Raw genomic sequence first — 27151 nt, forward strand, 5'->3', positions numbered from 1 at the left:
TCCCTCTCTGAAGTCTTGTGGGACACATGACAGGTCCCAGAAGACGACAGGGCCATTCAGGAAGTGCAGCGCTACAGGTGCATGCACAGTGGGCACCCAGCTGTGAAGCCGCAAGCTGTCACAGCCGGGTGCCCGCACTGAAGATGCCGGCGCCTAGAATACAGGACGGCCGGTGAAACGGGCTACAGCGGGGATCATGGGACAGGTGAGTGGCTGTTTTTTAAAAGTCAGCAGCTACAGTTTTTGTAGCTGCTGACTTTTATATTTTTACAGAGTGAGTGCAACTCTGCTTTAACATCAAAAAGCATGTCACATTTCCCAGTTTCAACAACTGCCAGGGGAGAAAGAAGCAAATATCACCACCATCTTCTCAATGGTACACTCTTGTAAATCGGATATGACAGCACAAACACTCAAAGAAAAAAACCTCTTCTATAGTGTAGCAAGTCCATTAAAAATTGAAGAAATAAATGACAAATAGTTACTCACATGAATAGGTGTCAGTGGCACTCACATAAAGCATGGGGTGAATCAAATACTGTGCACCGCTGCTCACTCTGTCAGAGTTGGTATGCATTCCATGGACCAGATCCATCCCACCGGAAGTGATGTGCAGAAGGGACCGGAACTGATGGCAGAGGCCAGGCTCCAATGCATTTCGTAGGATCATCCAGAAGCACCCATACCTTTGGGATAAATTAGAGCGAAGACTGCGAGCCAGGCCTTCTCGTCCAACATCAATGCCTGACCTCACAAATGAGCTTCTGGAAGAATGGTCAAACATTCCCATAGACACACCCCTAAACCTTGTGGACAGCCTTCCCAGAAGAGTTAAGGCTGTTATAGCTGCAAAGGGTGAGTCAACTCACTACAGACTAAGACTGGGTTGCCATTAAAGTTCATGTGCGTGTAAAGGCAGGCGTCCCAATGCTTTTGGCAATATAGTGTTTGTCAGGACCCAGACCTGAACCTAATATATGTCAGGACCCAGATCTGAACCTAAAATACACTCAGACAGAGTGAGCAGTGGTGCACAGTATTTGATTCACCCCATGCTTTATGTGAGTGCCGCTGGCACCCTTTCATGTGAATGGAACTACTTGTCATTTATTTCTTCAATTTTTAATGGACTTGCTACACCATAGAAGCATTTTTTTCTTTGAGTGGTTGTGCCGTAATATCCCATTTACAAGTGAGTATCATTGAGAAGATGGTGACACTTGCTTCTTTCTCACCTGGCAGTTGTTGAAACTGGGAAATGTGACATGCTTTTTGATAGGTATCTGGTAATTTATTAATCTTACCATTTGTGGTAAACACACTGTATTATTGATCAAAAAGCGGAACCAATAGAGTGGGACTTTTGAGGCACGACATTATACAATAAAATTTAATTTTATTATATCCATATGCACAAAATAAAGATCATATTACAACGTGAATTTCTCTAAACATTATTGTAACAGTTAAGCATAATAAAATACATACGTATTTTATTCATAGGATGCATCAAGTTCACAAAGTGATATAGAAGCTTAGGTTTCTTGGACAAAGTCTACTTCTTCAGGAGACAATCTATACATCAGAATTCTAGAAGACAGCATTATTGCAGATTAATATAATGATCTAAATTCAATCATTAATAACTAGCTAACATCCTACTGAATAGTTTGATCTAACACACCCAAGGGGGGAGGGGAGAAAAAATGGAAGAAGAGGGGAAGGACGGTGGGACAGGAGCATAAGGGGCGAAGCAATGACAGGAGCATAAGGAGGCACCCAATGAAAACCCATAAAGCTGGGTACCACATTCCCACACATGAAAAAAAAAACAAATTGTATAATGATTATAAGTAATCCTTCCACACCTGTACCATTCAAAAAGAGTTAACAATAATTCAATACCTGAAATAGTATTCACCAACTGCCTAGAAGATACCAGCCATAGCTAATCTGAGCTCCTATTCTCCAAAAACATTTTCAAAAAGGGACACTTGAACAGGTACTATCCCACCACGACAGACATCTACAATGTAGGAAATACAAAAAATAATAAATTCTAAGATGTGACTTGGGTGTCCTAAACAGTTCACCACAACCCAGCCTTCCTTAAAAATGCAACAAGTCCATTCAAGGATTTTAATTATTATTATTATACAGGATTTATATGGTGCCAACAGTTTGCTCAGCGCTTTACAATATAACGGGAGACAATACAGCAACAATACAGTTCAATACAAGAGGGATAGGAGGGCCCTGCTCCTTGGAGCTTACAATCTAGGAGGGAGGGGCTAGTGGTACAAAAGGTAGTAACTGTGGGGGATGGACTGGTAGGAGGAGCAGAAGATTCCATTATTAGCTGAGGGCAGGATAAGCTTCCCTGAAGAGATAGGTTTTCAGAGATCTCCTAAAAGTGAGCAGAGTAGGCGATAGTCTGATAAATTGGGGTAGAGAGTTCCAGAGGATGGGGGAAGCCCTGGAAAAAGTCCTGCAGATGAACATGGGAGGAGGAGATAAGGGAGATAGAGAGCAGGAGGTCATGTGAGGAGCGAAGAGTATGGTTTGGGTGATATTTGGAGACACGATTGGTGATGTAATTTGGGGCAGAGTTATAAATGGCTTTATGTTATTATTAATGTTTTGAATTTTATCCGTTGGGCAATGGGAAGCCAGTGTAGGGTTTGGCATAAAGGGATGGCAGATACAGAATGGTTAGTAAGGTGGATGAGTCTGGCAGCAGCATTCATGATCTTCATGGACTGAAGAGGGGATAACCTGCAATGAGGTAGGCCAATGAGGAGGGAGTTACAATAGTCAAGGCAAGAGATAACAAGGGAGTGAATAAGTTGCTTAGTAGTTTCCAAGGTTAAGAAAGGGTGTATCTTGGAGATGTTGCACAGGTGAAGTCTAGAAGATTTGGACAGCGATTGGATTTGGGGCTGAAAGACAGATGGGAGTCTAGGATTACACCTAGCACCCTGGCATGAGGGGAGGAACTGATGGTTGTGTTGTTGATCTTGATGGAGAAGTAAGGGGAGTGGGCACGGGCTGGAGGGAATACTAAGAGCTCAGTTTTGGAAAGATTTAGTTTGAGGAAGTGGAGTGACATCCATGCCGATATGTCACTTAGTAGGAAGTAATGCGAGAGGAGATTGAAGGGGTTAGATGAGGGGTAGAAAGATAGATTTGTGTGTCATAAGCAGAGAGATGGTACTTAAAGCCACGGGAGCTTATCAAGTGACCAAGGGAGGAGGTGTAGATGGAGAAGAGTAGGGGTCCAAGCACAGAACCATGAGGGCCCCCTACAGGAAGAGGGAGTGGAGAGGAAGAGCCAGAGTTATAGGTAAAGCTGAAAGAGCACTGCGATAGGTAGGAGGAGAACCAGGAGAGAGCAGAGTCTCTAAGGCGAAGATAGTGGAGTTTTTTGAGGAGGAGGGGATGGTCAACAGTATCAAAAGCCAAAGTATCGCCATAATCAAACCCATCTTAAGCTGTCTGAAATAACCTGTCATGCAGGGGTATACACTGTATTTTTCAGCTACAGAGAAAAAAATGGGGACCGTCCAAAGTCTACCATAGACACTCTTCAGTAACCACTTTAATGTCCTACAAACATATAAATCCAAAAAATCTAGTTAGTAGGAGAAAGCTCAGCTCTGACTTTTAACTAAAATCTGGTGCTTACCCCTAAAGAGTGTGTTTCAATCGCAAATATCAGTCAGCCCAAAGAGGAAAAAACAAAGGGAGGGGGACCTCACACTAAATAGGTCCACTGATGGGGCACAGGTGGAGCAACTAATCACCCAGAACAAGTCTGGGAGATTCCAAGATGGCCACCACCAGCTCACAAGGGAACCGTGCACATGCTCACGCATGCACAGATGGCGAAAAAGAGGTCAGGGAATTGGGCTCTCATGCCGATCAGAGTGCAAGAGCATGCAGTTGTGTGCATGCCCAGTAGGCTGCAGCATACCATCAAGGAGAAAGGAGTGCCATAACAACACCGAAGGAGTGCACGTACCCGGGGAAAGCAGAGCATACACTCAAACGCCTCTAAGATGAGCCTCCAAAAGGGGCAATATGCGGCATCACAACCCCAGTGATGGCTGGGGCTGGCTCTGGCACCTGAAGTGCCTCTACCGAGACCACCCCCCCACACACACACACACACAAAGGGACCCCCCAAAGAGCCCACCAACCTGCAATGGGATGGAGCTAAATTATTATTATTATTATTATACAGTATTTATAAAGCGCCAATAGTTCGCTCAGCGCTGTACATTACAAAGGGAGACAGAACATGTGACAGAACAATACCAATACAATGCAAAACATGAGGGGATCAAGGGCCCTGCTCTTTCGAGCTTACAATCTAGGAGGGAGGGGGTGGTGGCACAGGAGGAGATAGCTGTGGGGGATGGAGTGGTAGGAAGAGTGGAGGAGGGAGGCAAGTTAGCAGGGGGTGGGGTAGGCTTCCCTGAAGAGATGGGTTTTCAGGGTGCGCCTAAAGGAGAGGAGAGTAGGTGATAATCTGATGGGTTGGGGCAGGGAGTTCCAGAGGATGGGTGACACCCTGGAGAAGTCCTGGAGGCGGGCATGGGAGGAGGAGACCAGGGAACTAGAGAGAAGGAGGTCTTGTGAGGAGCGGAGTGTGCGTGCTGGGCGGTACTTGGATATTAGGTCAGTGATGTAGTTCAGGGCAGTATGGTGGACAGCTTTGTACGTCAGCGTTAGGATTTTGAATTTGATCCGTTGCGCAATCGGAAGCCAGTGGAGGGATTGGCAGAGGGGGGTGGCGGAGACAGAGCGGTTGGAAAGGTGAATGAGTCTGGCAGCCGTGTTCAGGATGGACTGAAGAGGGGATAGCCAGCGGCGAGGCAGGCCAGTGAGGAGGGAGTTGCAGTAGTCGAGTCGTGATATGATGAGGGAGTGGATGAGCTGTTTAGTGGTTTCTGGGGTTAGGAACGTGCGGATTTTGGCGATGTTGCGGAGGTGGAGTCTGCACGAGTTTGTTAAAGATTGGACTTGGGGCTGGAAGGATAGGTTGGAGTCCAGAATGACACCCAGTACTCTGGCCTGCAAAAATATCCAAATAATTTTTACACATAAATACCAATAACATCAGAGGCGAAGAAAGAGAAAAAAAAAAGGAACAATAACCTGTTGTTATTCAACAATATTAATAAGATAACTAAATTACATCAAAACAATATAAATTTAAGCATAATCATCAAAAACTAAGAACATCGACCTAAGCAAAAAATAGAATAAACGGTGCTACTATAGAAAGGGGGCACAGCTGATGGTGTAGTTTAAACCTAGTGGTGCTGTAGCTTGTAAACGGTGTATCCACCTAGTCTCATGTTGAAGCACCCTTCTGTCAAAATTCCCCCCTCTCGGATCCTCCAAAACTCAGTCCAATGCCACAAATTTCATGACTGATACGTCAAAATTATGCAAAAGCCCCATATGATGTCCAATAGGAGTGTTGATTTTTGAAACATAGTATACATGGTCGTGTATGTGTTTCTGAAAGGGAAGTTTGGTCTTTCTCACATAGAAGACACCACCGATTATTAAATAAACAACCCCCCTTGTGGTGCAGTTCATGTGGTCTCTTGGTACAAAATATCCCCCATTGGGGAATACACACTCTACACATTCTCTGATAAATGGGCATTCCGAACACATACCACATCTAAAAGTGCCACATGGGCATTCCTCTGTCTCAGTAGGTTCCCTTTTGAAACTATGTACTAATTTGTCTCTTGGAGATGTATTCATTCTGTAGACTATTTCTGGGTTAGGTCTCACATATTTACCCATAATCTCATCTGTGCTGAGTAAGCACCAGTACTTAGAAAGGATCCTTTAATCTGATTATGATGGTAAGAATAAGTAGTGGCAAACTTAACTGTGTCCCTTTGATGACATATTTTGTTTTCCTTTTTCTACCTAAGGAGTAACTTTGGTCTTGAACATCCCTTAAACTTCTGGTACACTTTTTTAAACGTCTTACTATACCCACGTAATAATAGCCGATTTCTAAGGGCATGAGCCTCTCTTTCAAAATCTCTTAAATCTGAGTAATTCTGTTTCATCCTGAGATATTGTCCATAAGGAATGCTTTGCACTAGTACTTTGGGATGGGCACTGTCTGCTGTTAAAATAGTATTACCCTCCATTGCTTTCCTATATAGGGAGGTAGAAAGTCTACCATCCTTTTCAATGGAAATTTTTAAATCTAAGAAGGTACTACTCTGTGCTACTGAATACGTGAATGAGAAGTTGAAGGTGTTTTTCTCCAACCCTCATAAAAACTGACTCAATTCCTGATTAAGACCTGTCCATACCATGAGGATGTCATCAATGTACCTGTGTCACAATAAAATGTGGCAGAGGTACATCGACAAGTCCTCCCTGGCAAACCGCTAATGCTCCCACCCTCCCAGGAAGAGGTTGGCATATAAGCGGGCACAACAAGTCCCCATTGCCTCCCCTTGAACCTGGAGGAAGTGGGAACCTGCGTAGCAAAACACATTAATATGTAAAAAATAAGTCCAAAATGAAACCATTTAATGGCCGTTGGGTATTATCCATTACAGTTGTGCTCCTATAGGCACTGTGATCCCCTCCAAAGTACATAGGGGATCTGGGGTATCCTAAATATACGATGGTAACCTGATGACATGTGGTATTAGGAAACAGTGAATGAACCTACTAGCTGGTTCAGAGTAGGCTCCAATTCCTGAAATAATGGGGCAACCTGGAGGGTCTAAGGTATTTTTATGGATCTTGGGTAATGAATAGAAAACGGGTATTTTCGGATGTTTTACCATCAGGAATTCATAAGTCTCCTTATCGATAATTCTGGTATTGTAAGCTTGAGCAATTAATTTGCTGAACTTGGATCTAAAAATTTCAAACGTATCCTCTGTTACAGGTTTATACCACTTCTCATTTCTCAGTAATGTCCTACACATATTGTCCTAGTGGCTCTGATCCATTACTACTACGTAATGATAATGGAGGAACTTCTCCTTAAAGTGGAGTTCCACCCAAAAGGGAAGTTCCACTTTAATGCTTTGTCCCCCACTTCCCATTAAGGATTGGCACCTTTGGGGAGTAGGTACCCGAATTGGACAGGTACTCGCTTACACTTTCGCTGCTATCTCTGTGGAACCCATTTTTTCCATATTTGTCATACCTGTGGGTATAGGAACTCCCCCTGTATTCTTAGAGTTGTGGTTCCTATTGACCTTTTTAGGCTTGTGTCTTACATTTGCCTCTCCATTTACAGACTTCATTGGTGAATATGGATGCTTGTGTGAACCACCACAATGTGTGCCAGAGTAATACCCACCACCAATATGAAAAGAGTGCCGTTGTGCTTCTAATTGGTGCGTAAAGATAGATTTTCCTGTTTTGAAGAGAAGGAAGATAGAGAACAATCAGATTCAGCCTCAGTGTCTGTAGAATATTTAACATCCACATTCATAGTTCCTCTTGTGAATCTATTGAACGTTTCATTCCTAGTCCACCTATATGCCTGAACCTCACTGAATGCAATTGAGTCCCTAGTATATTTGCCCCTTTAGCGTCTATTATCTCTCCAGTCACCTTTTGTATGTATTCTTTTAATTCTTTCTCTTTGGTTAACCAGAATTCCCCTGTAAGGCCATTGTTTGGCTGATCAACTTTGCCTTTGATTTTCCTATAGATCTCTTCCAACTCTTCAGAATAGTATTCAATTAAAAATGTCATCATCTCCAGTGAACAGTTCAACAAAATTTTTTCCCACTCTTTTTTCAGGGAGGGGGAATTAGAAGGTACATTTGGAAAGATCTGCACTCTTAAACCTTTTGGACGTATCTTCTCCTGAGTATATCTTTCAAAATATTTGAATTGTATAATGCCGTGCTTCAAAAGTCCCACTCTGTTGGTTCTGCTTTTTGATCATATGTCATATTTAGGGATGTGGCACTATTTTTCTCCTTTTTCCCTTGTTCACACTGGATTATTGGATCACTCATTCATCACTGGTTTTTGGGAACACGGTGTACAAAGATTTCATGTGGAATCACCGTATGGACTATTTATCTTATGGACTTTTTTTTTTGTTGATTTTTAGTGTGTTTTATGTTATTCACTATTTACATTATTATTGACACATTTTTGTGACATATCAGCAATTTTGTAGTATAATTATTGGTGTGAGTAGCACCTTTTACATGTTAATATATTTTATAGTGTTGTTCACACTTTAACCTCCCTGGTGGTATTCCCGAGTGTAGCTCGGGGTAAAGTTTCAGTACCACAAGCAGTAACCCAGAGCTACACTCGGGCTTACCATGCGGCGTTGCTCAGGGATTCCCTGTAGCGCTTACCTTGTCCTTCGCTCCCGCGATGTGTCCCCTGCAGCATCCCGGGCCATCTCCTCCGGCTGATGCTGGCATCCGGCTTCTGTGTTCCGGTCCCTGTGACGTCGGGACATACGGGGGCCGGAACCGGCGGCAAATTTGAAAGTTTTTAAAAATGTCATTTTTTTGTAAATGATTATTACATAGCAAAACATTTCTGTTTCAAAGCATTTCACATACATTTTGTTCCTACTGCTTTGTTCTGTGCCCTGCCTGCATTTTGACTGTTCTTTCTGCCTGGAAACTGGGAAAAGTCCATGGCGTCCAAAAAGTGTCCCTTTAGGTCAAAATCGGTTTTAGACCAGCTACAGAACAGCGATAGTAAATCAGAACCACTTGCAGAATTGAGTGATAATGATTTGTGGGGAAATTCGTCATCATGTAAGCCGTGTAACGGGGTGGGCTCCCCAGGATACAGTGAAGTCGCGAACGAGGAAAGCAACCCCAACACCAGCTTTTGCCACAACAGAATTTCACTTAGATGTGGCAAATAAAGACAACCACAAATGCTGGAAACAAACAATAAATTTACATACACCCAGCCCAAAGGCTGAGACCCTTGTGCTGCACAGCACGGTGCCTTCTGATGGATGAAGGTAGAAAGTGTAGTAATTTACCTGCTGGCGGGCACAACTAAGCTGCCACACCATACCTGTTATTACCCTAAAAGAGCAAGAATCAGTGTATGGGTGTATGGTATTGGCTAAAGATAGTTATTTTGGAGGTTACAAAATAAATTACTGTATCACCCAATATATGGCTTCCATTCAGTAGCCCAAAGAGCCATACAAAAAAGAAGGGTTTGTGAAAAGGAATTCACAGAAAGCGGCTACATTATGAACAGAATGTGATACTCAGAAAAATTTCCAAAAATTATGCTTTATTACATATAAATATTTGACATATGGGCAATCGCCCTGGTTTACCATCACCTCAGTATGAGACAATACACACAGACCTAAAACCATATAAAATAACACCAAGACCGATCTGGATAGATGTGCTGCAAAGACAATGACCACTGAAGTCTAAAGTCTTTGTAGCACTGGCACATAGGTTAACACTTCCCAAAGGAGGTGTACACAAAAATTATACCATAGGTATATAGTAAGTCACTGTAAGAGCTTTCACTCGATAATAGACGTATATGCCATATAGGTCACAAGGGACCTTTAATCTAATGTCCTGTAACAGTCCACTCACCACCTGTGCAATGGGTAGTAAGAACGAAAAGGATGTCCTTCATAAGTACTGCCCTTCAAAAGGTACTGCTGTATGGAACCAAGGAACCACCGCTAACATCAGCCGACATACCGCGGGTTCCGACCTCTCCATGGCGCCTGTGCCGCCTAAGTATGCCTCATGGCATGTGAAGATGGCTACCTCCTTGTAGGTCAGCGTGCGTTCCACCTAGTGCGCATGACCGGAAGTGACGTATCTGACGTATGACGTCAACGCGTTTCGCCGATGGGCGTATCTCACTCAGCTTCGTCAGGACCAATGGGATTCCTGCATTTCAACCTTCTATTTATAGTGGATTAAGACCCACCCACATATGCAAAAAATTACATTGCAGTTATCCCCAATGGAAGAAAAGGGGCTAAATACTTAGCACAACCGCACAAACTCAGAAAAATTTCCAAAAATTATGCTTTATTACATATAAATATTTAACATATGGGCAATCGCCCTGGTTTACCATCACCTCAGTATGAGACAATACACACAGACCTAAAACCATATAAAATAACACCAAGACCGGTCTGGATAGATGTGCTGCAAAGACAATGACCACTGAAGTCTAAAGTCTTTGTAGCACTGGCACATAGGTTAACACTTCCCAAAGGAGGTGTACACAAAAATTATACCATAGGTATATAGTGTCACATGTAATAAATATAAAGACATGTGTCAAAACCATATAGGTTCTATCCCATAGAGGGGAATTCCCAAAAATTATACCAAAGGTATAAAATATCACATGTATACAATGCAGCGAGCACAGTGTGCGTCAAAAGAGAGGCATAACCATAAGCCTATGTTAGGCAGCAAAAAGGATATCACAAATGAAATGCAGTACAGTCCCATGCCGGCACATGTGGTTGGGGCCCATTCATCTGTAATATAAGTGACTGATTCTTAGGACTTTTAGATATAAATAACGCCCCAGTTGTTGCCTGGATGGAGAAACAGATGCAAGTAGCAGAACACTGCTTCAAGTGATTTCTTCACCACAGCATGTGGACTACACACCACTTTTTGTTGAAAACAAGATAAGGCCCAGCGGCTCCTCCGCCCGTTGAAATATATGTGGCATGCCTTGTTTCCTATATAAAGCACCATAATGTCCCCATCCTGTAGTAAGACAAACAATATGAGGGAAGTCACTGTAAGAGCTTTTTACTTTTGTGTGCATTGCTGTAATTGTCAAATCTTTCCTCCCTTTGATATTTCCAGTCGCCTGTCTTTTTAATTCAACTATGACCAGCGGTTGTGCTAAGTATTTAGCGCCTTTTCTTCCATTGGGGATAACTGCAATGTAATTTTTTGCATATGTGGGTGGGTCTTAATCCACTATAAATAGAAGGTTGAAATGCAGGAATCCCATTGGTCCTGACGAAGCTGAGTGAGATACGCCCATCGGCGAAACGCGTTGACGTCATACGTTAGATACGTCACTTCCGGTCATGCGCACTAGGTGGAACGCACGCTGACCTACAAGGAGGTAGCCATCTTCACATGCCATGAGGCATACTTAGGCGGCACAGGCGCCATGGAGAGGTCGGAACCCGCGGTATGTCGACTGATGTTAGCGGTGGTTCCTTGGTTCCATACAGCAGTACCTTTTGAAGGGCAGTACTTATGAAGGATATCCTTTTCGTTCTTACTACCCATTGCACAGGTGGTGAGTGGACTGTTACAGGACATTAGATTAAAGGTCCCTTGTGACCTATATGGCATATACGTCTATTATCGAGTGAAAGCTCTTACAGTGACTTCCCTCATATTGTTTGTCTTACTACAGGATGGGGACATTATGGTGCTTTATATAGGAAACAAGGCATGCCACATATATTTCAACGGGCGGAGGAGCCGCTGGGCCTTATCTTGTTTTCAACAAAAAGTGGTGTGTAGTCCACATGCTGTGGTGAAGAAATCACTTGAAGCAGTGTTCTGCTACTTGCATCTGTTTCTCCATCCAGGCAACAACTGGGGCGTTATTTATATCTAAAAGTCCTAAGAATCAGTCACTTATATTACAGATGAATGGGCCCCAACCACATGTGCCGGCATGGGACTGTACTGCATTTCATTTGTGATATCCTTTTTGCTGCCTAACATAGGCTTATGGTTATGCCTCTCTTTTGACGCACACTGTGCTCGCTGCATTGTATACATGTGATATTTTATACCTTTGGTATAATTTTTGGGAATTCCCCTCTATGGGATAGAGCCTATATGGTTTTGACACATGTCTTTATATTTATTACATGTGACACTATATACCTATGGTATAATTTTTGTGTACACCTCCTTTGGGAAGTGTTAACCTATGTGCCAGTGCTACAAAGACTTTAGACTTCAGTGGTCATTGTCTTTGCAGCACATCTATCCAGACCGGTCTTGGTGTTATTTTATATGGTTTTAGGTCTGTGTGTATTGTCTCATACTGAGGTGATGGTAAACCAGGGCGATTGCCCATATGTCAAATATTTATATGTAATAAAGCATAATTTTTGGAAATTTTTCTGAGTATCACATTCTGTTCATAATGTAGCCGCTTTCTGTGAATTCCTTTTCACAAACCCTTCTTTTTTTTATGGTATGGGCTAGCCTGCGGTGCAGCACAACAGCTTACAATCTTACACAAATCTACAGTATTCCCCCTCCCATAACTGGTCCTGTAGCACATGCCTGAGTATTCCTTCTGAGCAAAACGCCAGTCTGGCTTGAGTTTGTGGGATTTTATCAGCTCTCCAATGTGAAATGGCACTTTAAGTTGTGGAGTCCTTCCAATAATCAGTAACAACAATTGTGGCCTGACACAAACAGAGACCCTAACTAACTAAAGGCCTGGACTCAGTCTCAAGGCGCCAACACTGAAATGAGGTACGTACACAATCTTACTGACCCGGGTCTGTTTTTCATCCACTGGTGACTCTCCAACAAGCATGCGGTATCGCAGTATATGCTGCTTAGTTCCTCTGCTCTCATCAGCATTCCTGGCAGCAATCTTCCTTTCTCTGAACAAGATCAGGGTCTTGGACACGATCAGCTTCACTTCGCTGCAGCTCTGGTTACTGAGGGATGCTCTCACACCTGGATGCCATCAGATTCTCTGCTCACATGGCTCCTTCAGTCACCATCCTCTAAACATGGCTTCTCTCTCTTCTTCCTGTTCTCTCTAAACTCTGTGCGAAAACCCCACCTCTTCATGAATATAGAAATATATGCGCAGTCTGAGGCTGTGTTAGAAAAACAGTGACATCTTGTGGCTAAACCACAGAATGTCAGTCAAAACATTTAATTTACTCCACACAAACAGTGTTCAAACAATGAAAACTGTTTCCCCATCTCACAATCAGACACTGAAAACGATTCTGCGACTTTGCTCAGCGATGTGCGAACTTGGAGCTATATTTCAAATGTCAGTGTTTTTGGTTTGATTATATTATTGAATTAAATTTATTATTATTATATTATTATTTTTTATGATTATTTATTAAATTATAATTTATGATTTCGTGTTTCAAGTTTTATCATATCCAGAATGTTTACTAGACTCTTGTTCGGACAGATTTCAGTGAGTTATTCCTAAAAATGACAGGCCTACAATAAAAAAACTACATATTTCCATGCAAAATAATGGTACCGCTTTCAGCACCAAAAATCTGAAATAATCATACCGCCAGGGAGGTTAAAGGCAGCTTCTCCGGATTCCAATAGTGGGTTTAAAGTTGGTGCCTCCTCTTTTTTGTGTATTCAATTTTTGTTGCACTCAAACATTCTTCATACTGTAGTTCTCACTATCTGGGAATATTAGCGATCTTGAGGGCAGGTGTCTGATCCTGATTGGATTTCTTGAGGACACACCAATTACTAACACTTAGTATTATGCTCCCAACATGAAACAACAGGAGTCTCTCTCTCATCTACGTGATGGCTAGTAATAGTATTTTAATTATGTGGAGCGATAGTTATCACCAGGGCTTGGAGTCCAAGCCCCAGTCTGCTTCTTAACCAGAGCTCCTTTATGGTGGGGATGAACCTGATAGCGGTCCCCAGGTACACCCAGCTGAGGCAGCCCACAAAGCAGTATTGAGGAGTCAGCTGTTAGAACTAGCAGTCACTAGAAAGGGACTCAAACTTACAGAAATCCGTTCTCTTACATTAGCCCTGAACCAGGTTATATCGCAGACAGTTATAGCACTCCCTGAAGCCCTCTAAAGCACCAGGTCCTGACGATTACACCATGTCTTATTACAAAAAATGTTCCTCTTTGTTGGTACCCAAGATGACTAAAATGTATAACTTAAGGGACATAATTTTCTTCAAGACATGTTATTGGCCAACATGTCCATTATGTCTAAACCCAACAAAGACCACCCTCTTCCTCAGAATTACTAACCGATATTGGTTATCAATAACTATTTAAAAGTTTTTGGTCATATGTTAGCTAATCGTTTGGTATGGGTTATCACATCTTTAGTATCCCCTAACCAAACAGTTTTCATCCCCTCCAGACAAATCAAAGATAATATCTGTTTATCTACGAATATCATTCAAGATTATTATTACTATTATTTCTATTTTTCTATTATTATTATTTCTATAGCGCCAACAGTTTGTGCAGCGCTTTAAGATGCAACTGTTTATTCTCTTCATGTTCTCTTCCTTAGTTTTGATATTCAGAAGGATTTTGACAGTGTATTATGGTCAAATTTAGACCTTGTGTTATCCAAATTTGGGTTTCAGGGGAATTTGTGCATGGCTCTAGAGCCTTATATCATAACCTGTACACTAGATTCAAATTCCCAAGCTGTAACTTCGACTTTTTTGACTTGGGGCATGAAACGAGACAGGGGTGTCCTCTCATGCCCCTTTTATTTGCTCTGCCTATAGAGCCATTAGCGAGATCTATTAAACTAGACCTGAATATCAAAGTTTATCTTAAAGGAGATTATCAGTATAAAATAAGTATGTATGCAGATGACATTCTGATGTTCTTGACTGAGCCATTGGTCTCACTCCCGAACCTTATTGCCACTCTGCAGATTTTTCAAGACCTTACAGGACTAGGGGTAAATCTCTCCAAATGTGTAGCTTTACTGATCAATCTCTCTGCTGGTATCAGTGACGGTTTTGTTTTTTCTTGGTGCAAGGGAACACTCCTGTTTTTGGGAATTTGTTTAGTTCCCTCTCTTTAAGTTTTTTATTTCTCTAACTACCCACAGATGTTCTCTCCCATCAAACAATGGCTGAAATTGGGGTGTTTGTGCGTACTCCCTACCCGGAAATGCAAAATCACATGAATTTGTGCACCCATGCCGCCCTGTAGCAGTATATCTGCTATAGGGCAGTTGGGAAGCGGTTAAAATGGTCTAACATTCTATCTACAGTAAATCACTATTTGGGGGGGGGTACAAAACCTTTTCACATAAAGACACTGACAGCACACTTACTAGCAATTCTAAACACATACCCAAGCCTACAACTTGACCTGCCTGTTCTCAGACCTTGAGCATTTCAAACAGCAGAAAGCCAACAACCTCTTTACAGATTGGCCTCCCTGCCATCCATCAATCTCTCTGTTCTCTCTTAAATCAGGAAACCTCTTCACCAAAAGTTGAATTGAACAAATCTTAAAAACAAAAACAGTGATCTCTTTGAGTGTATATGGGTGTGTGTGTGTGTGTTGGGGGGGGCAGAGTTCTACTAGTTTTTTCCTTGTACCTGCCCCCACACCCCCCCCCCCCGCATGTGCTTCAGGTATCACATTGAGAGGGGTGCTGCCGCTAGGGTTGCCTCCTGTCTAGGTTTTCACCAGGACCTTCCCGAAATTTGATTTACTGTAAATCCAGGCATCTCTGCGAATCTGTGCTGAATCCTGCAGCCCAGCGCCGAAATGAGTTCCAGCAAGCTCCAGTAACTGGCCTGACTGGGAGCTCATGGCCCCTTTCTTTTATGAATGAACACAGTACCATACAGTACTCACTGTGTCAATTCATAAATGAAATACAGTAAATTGTATTTAATATGCTTCAGTTTGTGAATGAACAGGAAGCCTCAGTCCCTTTCTCTGTATTAAATGTGATACATAAGGGGTCTGTTTAGATCTTTGATATTTCACCAAAGCTCCCCAACATGTCTGTTAAAAAAAATAGAAAAAAAATAAAATTTTTAAAAATCATAAAACAATTAAATGAACATAAAAAACTACTGACACTATCCACTGCCCTACTGACACCGTCCACTGCCCTACCGACACCATCTGCTGCTGTACTGACATCGTCCACTACGCTATTGAAACCAACCTTTGCCCTACAGACACTGTCCATACTTCGTCCACTGCCTTACTGTCACTGTGCACTTTTAAGGTAGGATAAGCTCATATTTGTACAGTGACATTTGTTTTATTAATTTAAGCATATTTTATGGGTACAAGTATGCTTTTGTTTTATTTAACCATGCCCCTTTAGGCTCCTCCCACTGTTAACAGAATTTGGCCACACTTACTGTTTACTGTGACATGCTAAGCGTGCCCCATTCCTACTCTCTTTGTGGCCCTCAAAGGTGTCCCAGGTCTTTTGCAATCCTATAGTGTAATAAATTACTTAATTCACTTCTTCTTTCCCAGCGACACCCCTCCTAATCTGTACCTGTCTTGAAATCTCCTCTTTCAAACCTCACCTACACAGTGATTGTGAAGGCAAGTCACTATAACCTAAACTGTAAAATGACTTATATATTATTATTACATCCTATTATGTATTTATTTATTACATTTGAACTTCTCTCTCTGGGCAGGGGGCTGGGGGTGTGTGGACAGAGAACCAAACCAGTTGGGTGCGCCAAACTGAGTCTTTGCTCTGGGTGAAAGAATGTCTAGCTTCGTCACTGTGGCCAGTACTTGGCAAATTAGCAGCTGGAAATCTATGCCACTTATGATTATTTAACTTTTAGTGGAATGATCATTTCCAAATAATTTAGCAACTTTTTAAAATCATAGGCATTCACAACTTTTCTTACAGAGCTCTTTTGATCTTGGCAAGATGACCCCATACACGTCAATAGCAAAGAGAAAACCAGATTCTGGATATCTGAGGTTTAATTAAAACATGTTCCACCTATATACTCCCTAACGCAAGCCATAGATGATACCATTTTCTTTCCTGCAACCACAGGGGAGCCTTCCCTGCCAACAGAATTTGATTACTGTTGACAGCTAAAGCTGCTGACAGTAATCACATGTAAAAAATTGGACAGGCTGATTGTACTGAAGTCAATAGAGGGATCTACCTCAGGATGAGTCTACCCATAGATGGTTTGTCCCTGCTGAACTGGCTGAGATTCGATTAATCTATGGCTGGCTTAAGGAGGTTCTAATTATTGGCAACTAATCTGGAACACCTGATTTTAAGTTCATGGATTTTAAGTGGTTGAATATGTAGGGGTATACTTAAAAATTTGAATTTGTGTTAATTTAGGTTATGAGAAAAAATTCAGCATGCCAATTGTATGTCTCATCATGAAGTATGTCACCTTCTGTGGGCACTGTTTGAATGAAGATCTGATGTTTGCCCATTCAAATATGTTGAAAAAGTTAAAGAATACATCAACCCAATACTTTATTTTCTTGATATGTGCTTGCTGCACCAAGTACTTGTATGAAAAAGTATCCTGTTCTCTTTGTATTGCTTCCTTAGTACCAGGTGTTCCTTCCAATCACTCTGCTTTCCTATTAAAACTGACCACACTAGAAAAGCACAGCAAAGTTAGTTTTCTGGCTGTGCTGAGAACTCAGCCTTCTCTGCTCCAATGATCAGATGTGCTGACATGACCCCTGCAGCGCCATTCACTGGGAAGATCAGTGTGCTGCTGCTTCTCCTCCCCCAGCACTCTAAGATCCTCATGCAGCTGGGAACAGAGGGGAAGTGATCACTTATAAAAAAGGGGAAAAGGGTATTCATAATGAGTATATGACACTGCTGAGTTCAGTTCCTTTGAATTACTTTCATTGTTGCTGAACCCAGACTTTGCACCAAATTTCTAAAGGGTGAGAAAGAGGTTAGCGATTGAGATGACAGGATTTAGAATTTATCCTCTGCAAACAGAGTGCGTTTGCTATGATATTTGGTCTCCACCTCCCACGCCCGACTGCAGGACTTCTCCAGGACTTCCCCCATCCTCTGGAACTCACTACCCCAATCCATCAGACTGTCACCTTTAGGCGCACCCTGAAAACACATCTCTTCAGGAATGCCTACCCCGCCCTCACCTAACTGCCGTTCTCCTCCACTCCTCCTACCACTCCATCCCCCACAGCCACTTCCTCCTGTGCCACTATCCGCTCCCTCCTAGATTGTAAGCTCGAAAGAGCAGAGCCCTTGAACCCCTCGTGTATTGTTTGTTGCTGTATTGTCTCATGTTCTGTCCCCCACTATAATGTACAGCACTGAGCAAACCTTTTTGGCGCTATATAAATACTGTATAATAATAATAATATTTGTTCTGATTAGGGGATATAATGGTTCCACAGCCATCACACACAAGATAATAGATAATGGGCAACCCTGTGCCCCTGACTATAAGAAAATTTGTTGCTAACCACTGTGATTTGTAAAGCTAGAGTATAAGACCTGTATTTAGGTAATTAGTCTGTGCCCAAATTACCAACAATCTAAACCATAGAAAAAGACATTCCCATGACACAGAGTCAAATCCTTTTCTGTCATCTAGTAACAGGAGCATAGCTGGGGAGAAAACCAACCCAGTCTTTGGCTAACAGAGCATTCAGGCTTATGTTGTGACATTATATATCACCTATATAATGTCCTTTGGTTCAGACAGACTGGAGATCTGATACCCCACTATAGAACATACATTCTCCAATAATATACAGTAACAGCAATAACCTGGGATTTAGATACCAGCCAGGAACAGGATCACTAACAGTCAGATTCACATTCAGTAATTCCACACCAATCCTGACTTTTAGATTCCAGATTTCTATAGAGTTGACCACCAGATGATTCCCCCTAGGCTGTGGATCATAAGCGCTGAATTCCAAAAGAGCTGACCTCCCTGGGCAGTGGATCCCCTTTCTCTCGTATCCATTCATCAAGGCTGACTCAGACTCCCCCGGGGTTCTGACCTAGTCTCTTCAAGGCAGCGGCTCCCCTTCAGTCAGCGGCAGACAGTGTGGGCTCACACCAAGCAGCCAGGTTAGGCTGAATCTCCAGGTCAGGTCCAGATCCTGGCTACCCCTGCCATCAGTGGCAGACAATGCAGGCTCACACTAGGTTGAATCCCTGATCAGGGTCCGGATCCAAGCTCCCCCTTGCAATCAACAGCAGTGCGGGCTCGGCTTCTTTTGAATGCAGCTCAGGTCAGTGACAGTCCAGCCTGATCCACCCTCCCAAAACCCTGCTAGTGTCAGCATTAATGACATCACTGCAGGCCTCTCAATTTGGGTCCTGGGCCGGTGGTGCCCCTCTTAAATTGGCACCCGGGGCACATGTAAACCCTACCCCCCCTTGGTTACAGCCACAGTTTGTTAAATAATAAGAAATAAAAAAATCTGTGACCAAATGCACTTCTTTTCATTTAAATCTTCATCTGTTAAGGTGAACAGGGTGGTGTTCACTATCTTTTCTGAAGAAGATTTAAATAAAAAGCTGTACACTCTATTTTACATAAGGAGAATTTTTCTTTCCACTTACCATTACGCTCCTTAGAGGATATGTTCACCTTTCAGAGCATGTTACATGTTACACCCATAATTCAAGTATTATTTATAACATGCTCCCAGCACCTGCTGTCATATTTTGAAAATAGCGGAGCTCCACCCACACAGCCTTATCTTTCATTTACGGCAATCTATAAGTAATGTCAATTACAAGTATTGTCAACCATTGTGCCTTAGAATCCATGTCAGACCCATAGGGTTTGGTATAGAATTTCAGAGGGACCCCACAATTAATTATTTTTGTGTGGGGTGCCCCTAAAAATGTATACTAGACCTGAAAAGCCTGGATTGAATTATGGGAGAAGCATCAAACTGTTGTTTTGTGGAATCCCCAGCTGCTTTACTTACATGGCTGGGGATTCCCAGCCAGCAAGTGAATGGGTTTAGGTGAGGTGACTTCCTTAACAACCATTGACAGCAGAAGAAATAAGCTGTCATATACAATAGCAGGATAAAGGCTCATTACTCCTGTTGAACAGACTAAAAGCCCAGCATTCAGATGGACACCCGAGCAAGCAAAATTTGGCTTGAATTGTGTTCAAATAAACCAGGAGCTCCCCTGTAATAGGGGATTCTTCCTCCAGCTGACTGCTGTAAATATGGATGATGATTACTAATTATTATTGTAATTATTAGTGTTATTTTGTGATAACGGGTGTGCCAACAGGTATAAAACGCAAACTCCTCCGATCCAAATGAATCTCTGCAGCAACTTTCTTCTTCTTGAGAGATTAGCATTTATTGGATCCCTCAGCAGTTGACAACAGGGTACTTATAAAATTGATACAATGATCAGAAGCCTTGAGAGTTCCCAGGTTACCTGTCATACATTACCAAGCATACTGTATAGACAGTCCACCCATCCAGCATATATTGTATGTCTTATCTATAATATGTGCCTAGCACATTACTGCAAGCACATTATTGTAAACAAGTTAACATTTGAAATGCCATGTACCACAAACAAGTACCCCTTGAATAGTTAAGACCCCTTCAAGTCTAATTTCCATCACTGAATACTTCTTGTATGGTTTATGGCTAAAGTGCATTAACAGCTTATCACCCTTAAATAGGTAAACAATTTACCCCTTTGAAATGCTATTTGCCATAAACAAGAACATAAACCCCTTTGAAATTGAATTAGCAGAGGAAGAATCTGCTAGCTCTAGTCTGAAAGATCTCCCTATTAATATGTAAACGGAGCACACACAGACACACAGACACACACACATATATATATATATATATATACAGTCATGGCCGAAATTGTTGGCACCCTTGATATTTCTCCAGGAAATCATGTATTTCTCACGAAACGTATTGCATTAACACATGTTTTGCTATACACATGTTTATTCCCTTTGTGTGTATTGGGACAAAACAAAAAAAGGGAGGAAAGAAAGCAAATTCGACATAATGTCACACAAACCTCCAAAAATGGGCTGGACAAAAGTATTGGCACCCTTTCACAACTGCGGATAAATAAGAATGTTACAAGCATGTGATGCTCCTGTAAACTCACCTGGGGCAAGTAACAGGTGTGGGCAATATAGAAATCACACCTGAAAGCAGATAAAAAGGAGAGACGTTCACTTAACCTTTGCATTGTGTGTCTGTCTGTGCCACACTAAGCATGGACAACAGAAAGAGGAGACGAGAACTGTCTGAGGACCTGAGAACCAAAATTGTGGCAAAATATCAACAATCTCAAGGTTACAAGTCCATCTCCAGAGAACTAGATTTGCCTTTGTCCACAGTGCGCAACATTATCAAGAAGTTTGCAACCCATGGCACTGTAGCTAATCTCCCTGGTCGTGGACGGATGAGGAAAATTGATGAAAGATTGCAACGCAGAATAGTCCGGATGGTGGATAAGCAGCCCCAAACATGTTCCAAAGACATTCAAGCTGTCCTGCAGGCTCAGGGAGCATCAGTGTCAGCGCGAACTATCCGTCGACATTTAAATGAAATGAAACGCTATGGCAGGAGACCCAGGAGGACCCCACTGCTGACACAGAGACATAAAAAAGCAAGACTACAGTTTGCCAAAATGTACTTGAGTAAGCCAAAAGCCTTCTGGGAAAACGTCTTGTGGACAGATGAGACCAAGATAGAGCTTTTCGGTAAAGCACATCATTCTACTGTTTACCGAAAACGGAATGAGGCCTACAAAGAACAAAACACAGTACCTACGGTAAAATATGGTGGAGGTTCAATGATGTTTTGGGGTTGTTTTGCTGCCTCTGGCACTGGGTGCCTTGACTGTGTGCAAGGCATCATGAAATCTGAGGATTACCAAAGGATTTTGGGTCGCACTGTAGGGCCCAGTGTCAGAAAGCTGGGTTTGCGTCCAAGATCCTGGGTCTTCCAGCAGGACAATGACCCCAAACATACGTCAAAAAGCACTCAGAAATGGATGGCAAAGAAGCGCTGGAGAGTTCTGAAGTGGCCAGCAATGAGCCCAGATCTAAATCCCATTGAACACCTGTGGAGAGATCTTAAAATTGCTGTTGGGAAAAGGTGTCCTTCCAATAAGAGAGACCTGGAGCTGTTTGCAAAGGAAGAGTGGTCCAAAATTCCGGGTGAGAGGTGTCAGAAGCTTATTGATGGTTATAGGAAGCGACTGATTTCAGTTATGTTTTCCAAAGGGTGTGCAACCAAATATTAAGTTAAGGGTGCCAATACTTTTGTCCAGCCCATTTTTGGGGTTTTGTGTGACATTATGTCATATTTGCTTTTCTGCCTCTGTTTTATATTTGTTCCAATACATACAAAGGGAATAAACATGTGTATAGCAAAACATGTGTTAATGCAATACCTTTTTTGTGTGAAATACTTGATTTTCAGGAAAAATATCAAGGGTGCCAACAATTTCGGCCATGACTGTATATATATGTATATATATATATATACACTGTATATTACTACAAAGTATACATCTTACACTGACCACCATCATAAGGAGCTATTCCTCTACCCACTGTCCAAAACTGTAAAATGTAATTCTACTGACCACCAAAGTAAGGTGGAAACAAGGTCATCAATGCCTTTTCTTGTTCCTTTCTGCTTGGTGAGGAGACCCTATAACATTTTGCTATGGGGCAATATGATTTCAACTTATGCCCCTGGCTACAGGTTATATGATGCAGAACCATGCTATATCTCTTCAATGAAGAAAAATAAATGCTCAGTGTAGAGAGGGTGAAAGGCTCTGGGACTTTTGTGGTCAAACTAGATCTCTAGCAAAAGAAAAAAAAAAGGTGGTGGTTGTTGTTTCTTTTTACTTTTCATTCCAGTGACAATAGTCATTAGCTCTAACCTTCTCCACTCTATCCAAAATTTAAAAAAAAAGTGACTTTTGATGCACTTTAAAAAGTTAGGCATAGTCATGGTAAAAGCAAATTTACTCCAGTTCTAGTGGCCAGTTTGTAAATCTTTACATTTTAAGTGGAAATTTAGTTTTGAGGCAGCCAGGAGCCCTTGCCCTAATGTGCAAGTATGTACAACCTATAATATGTGCTAACCAATATGCTTTTCACTTAAAAATTACCATTTTTTTTATAATCAGTCAGTAACAGCTGACATTCAATCATATTTGAGTATCAATATAAAACCTACAGGCTTTCTGTGCCTCTAACCCCTGGCACTTATGCTGACTGACAAATACTGTACCTTTGGCCTCTTTCACAGATGATTCAGCTTTTAGAAGAGCAGTGTGAAGAGCAAGCTTTGACAAAGAATTTGCAGAGCTTTCAGCAAGCTTTATTGAAGCTTTTAAAAGTACCATTCAACTCCAGTTTGAAATGTTGAACACAGATTTTAATGAGACTGCTGATTGCCACTTTAAGCAAGCTACTAGCAGGCTTTTACTAAGCTTCAAGAAGTGCTAAAGCCTGCAAGCAGATTGCTTAAAGTGGCATTCAGCACTCCCCTTATGATCTTGTTTGGCATTTACAAACTGGAGTTGAATGGTACTTTAAAAGCTTCAAAGCTTGCAGAAAGCTCTGTCCAAGCTTGTTTTTCACACTGCTCCTGCTTGTTTATACAAGCAGAAGCCTGTGTGGAACAGACCGTAGTGCTTTTCTCAGTACAGTGCACCTATTCTCACGTTTGAGCCTTTCTGATAGTGGCTGCCACTATCTAACTCATACCGTTTGCAAATTCAAGTTTCGAAGCACCTGTACACCATCATTGCAAGATGAGTATTGGTTTTGGAACTAGTTCAGACTGTATGGGGTGGATTTACTAAAGGCATATAGTCTGTGCACTGCAAGTGCAGTTGCTCTAGATCTGAGGGGAAGCTCTGTTAATTTCTATCATCCAATCATGTGCAAGCAAAAATGCTTTTTTTTTCTTTTTTCCTTGCATGTGATTCGGTAAATGAAAAGTGAAGCTGTACCCCATTTACTAAGCTCTGGAGCAACTGCACTTGCAGTGCATAGTATATTTACCTTTAGTAAATCAACCCCCATGAGTCAAAAATGGTGGTTTCCAGCAGAATGAATAGTAAACTTTATTATCACGTGTAAGTGTAATTTTTTTTTTCTTTAGTGCCCCAAATACTGTATAGTTACGAAAGTAACAGGTGCTGCGTCAGGCTTGTGTCAGGTACATTTTAGGTGTACACATCACATAATCAAGAAGGAAGCATAATGTACTCTTGTAAAGATATGTATATAGGAGGACCTTGATGTGGTGTAAAATATGTACAAAAACATGGAAAGAAAAGCCTAGGCATTGTTCTTTGTGAAAAGTAATTTGAAAAGTGTGTACTTGTGCTTTGCAGACCATTGTTGGCACTGCTTTAGCAGTATTTCCTCTTTTCTTGCATGCAAGTATTAGGTTCAACAAAGAAAGGTTATTGCAATGCTTATTTAAGTATAGAATCCTACAGATGTTTATTAATTATGGTATAAATAGTAGTAGTTAGTCACGTTCAACTGACTTGTTCTGTAATGTTGAAGACATTTTGCAGCTTTTCCAAGCCACTTCCTCAGTTCCAATCAGTTTCAGGAAGATAACCCTGCATGTTCATACCGTAAAATACCTTAATCCAGTCACTATGGAATGTATATATGTTGATAGTCCAAGAACATAATGGGAGTTGTGAAAGCACCCTATTCTAGTTACATAATCCCTTTTTTGGTGTCAGGAATCCTACATAGGTGTTTGTTTACATGGCTAAAGTTATAAATTGTTAGCAAATCGCTAGAGTAGAGATGTTAAACTGGAATTACATTTGAAAGACAGATGATCAAAGGTGTGGATATAAATGCAGGGTATCTTCCTGACATTCATTGGACCTGAAGAAGTGGCTTGGATAAATTACAAAACATTTTCAACATCAAAAATAAGTGCAGTTAATTGTGACTAATTACTTCAAGTTATTCACCTTCACAAACATTAAATCTGGTATATTTATTTGCAGAATAATGTTTGTTGATATTATTAAAAATGTATATATTGTATATTTATGGTACAGCATAGTCAAAAAATGATAGAGCTATAGTTTGTGCTGATATATAATCAAGTTCATTGTATATATTTAATGAAAATACTGTATACTTCCTAAAATAATTATTTTAAATAATACTAATATGTCTAATTAAAAGTTTGCTATTGAGTTGATATGACTATAATTTTTTTACTGGGAGAAAGCAAAATGTTCCTACCAAACACTACTTTTGATGTTCTAACCTCTATAAAGCTGTACCTGATTTTCTTTTCTATTTTTTTTTTTTATGTTATATTGTGGTTATGTGCTGTATAGTTTTGAAATAACCAAATGTCAGAATTTATTTTTACATAAGTAGTTATTGCTTAAACAATACATAAAAATGTATCATTACTGTAGTTGTTACATTTTTGCATACAACAGTTGGCTTCCTTTGCCTTGCGTTGTATATTTTCTATGTGTGTTTCCATCCTATTGTATATATATGAATATATATAAAGAAAAAGCATTTGGCTCTATTTTTTGTTTTATTTTTTTCTCTAATTTTTCTTGCTTAGTTTTCTATATCTTTGTATTTTTCTGTAATTTGTTTATTTTTTTTGGTTTTGTCTTTCCCCATCTCCCCTTTTCCAAATGCTTTTTCTTTCTTCAATGAAACCAAAACCAAAGTACCATATCTCTCTGTTTTTGTTTTGTTTTTCTTTTCTTCTTCAAATTATTATTCTTATTTTTGGCATCTCCCCCTCCTTTTCCCTGTAGCCCTTTCTATATTTTTCCTTTTATACTTCCCCATATTTCCCATAAATGGGGCGAGATGCCTGTCACAAATTAAAAAAGAGACTTATCTCATAAAACCTGAACTTTTAAATTGTGGCATTTTTAGAAAAAAAAAGGTTTTTTTTATATTTTTTAATTTCTTTTTTGTGACGTTTCTCTAAACTTGTCGTTTATTCGTTTTTTCTTTCTTTCTTCCTCTATCCCCTTCCCCACTACCACTCTGTTCTGATTTTATTCCCATTCCCAAAATCCGAAGTTCCAGCACATCTGACGTTAAGCAACCAAGGTACGGATTTAATCCACATTTTCTTTTTTTTTTTTTTTCTTTTTTTCAACCCTTCATCCTGTCTGTCTTTCTTCTTTACCAATTTTCATTATGCCATGTCTGTGTTTCATAACCTCTCTCTATGCCCCATGTGTGTTTCATACATCACTGGTTTCAATATCAAGTTCATCCTTTAGGGAAAAATAGACACTTAAGAGTTTTTTCTTTTTCTTTTCCCTTTTTATCTCTTTTCCTTTCTTTTTTTTCTCTTTCTTCTCTTGCTTTCTTTTGCTTTTCGTTTCCCTTTTTCTCACTTTCTTTTCCTTTCCCTCCCTCTCTTTTGCCCTTTTTCTTTATCTTTCTCCATTTCTTTTGTTTCTCTATCTCACTTTCTTTCTCTCCCTCTCTGTCTTTTCCTTCCTCTCTTTTTTTTCAGCATCCCCTTTTCCTTCCCTATCTCTTTATTTCCTTTGCTCTCTATGTCTTTTCCTATCTTTCTCTCATTACTTCTCTGTAAAAAGGACAGAAATCAGTTATACCCTAATGTTTTAATGACATCTGAAAGAATTAATGGTTTTCAATTATACTGTAGAAATGTCTATATAGAATGGTTTTTATAATAGCATGGTACAAAAGGCAGCAGTGAGCAGTTTCCCATACCAACCAGATATGTGTATTATGTCTGCACACTAGCTGCACTACACGTTTAAATTTCACAGTGGCAATTGTTATACTGCAGGCTTTAGTAGATTTTATATTTGGTATTCCAACTAAATTATGTTTCATTTCCAAACATCTAAACTAGTAGTCATCACTATTCTAATGTTCATTTTACATAAAATTCTTCTTTCTGTATTCATATCTGAAGGTGTTTTCACAGTTCAGTTTGTTAACCAGAGAGTTGTCTTCTCCATGTACACCACTATTCCATAATATTCCATGTAGCAGCATCAACCTGAATTGAGCAGGATATGCTTGCACACAGACTTAAGATAAAGCTGTAACTTCAAAAAGCTTTAACTGTATAACTTGGAAATTATGATAGAAAGAATGTACAACAGAAGTGTAATGAGCTGTGGACAGAGCGTGAGCATAAGGTAGCAGCCTGAGAAAGACAAATAGTAGAAACAATTCCAAAATCATTACTTCAGTATATTAAACACTTGGAAATGGGAATGTAGAGAGTATTAAAATACTGAAGGATACTGTCCTTCCATTATTATGACAAAAGCATGCACTGTGAAATCATAATATAGCTGTTGAAA

General features: G+C 40.8%; 1 protein-coding gene across 18 annotated transcripts in view; it reads left to right on the forward strand.

The window, feature by feature from the left end:
• Positions 1-27151, forward strand: part of LOC149443234 (neurexin-2-like) — a 2355461-nt gene that overhangs the window by 803341 nt on the left and 1524969 nt on the right. For 16 of the 18 annotated variants that reach the window (XM_089655720.1, XM_089655731.1, XM_089655727.1 and 13 more), the window contains exon 5: positions 25878-25907. The exons of the other annotated variants lie outside the window; for them this stretch is intronic. In XM_089655720.1, coding sequence (XP_089511846.1) covers positions 25878-25907 — 30 coding nt within the window. The remainder of the gene's footprint in view (positions 1-25877; positions 25908-27151) is intronic. 18 annotated transcript variants of the gene reach the window in all.

This window comes from Staurois parvus, unplaced genomic scaffold, assembly GCF_062004578.1.
Source record: "Staurois parvus isolate SC_StPar_1 unplaced genomic scaffold, SC_StPar_1.0 ptg000866l, whole genome shotgun sequence".
In the NCBI taxonomy this organism is placed as follows: domain Eukaryota; kingdom Metazoa; phylum Chordata; class Amphibia; order Anura; family Ranidae; genus Staurois; species Staurois parvus.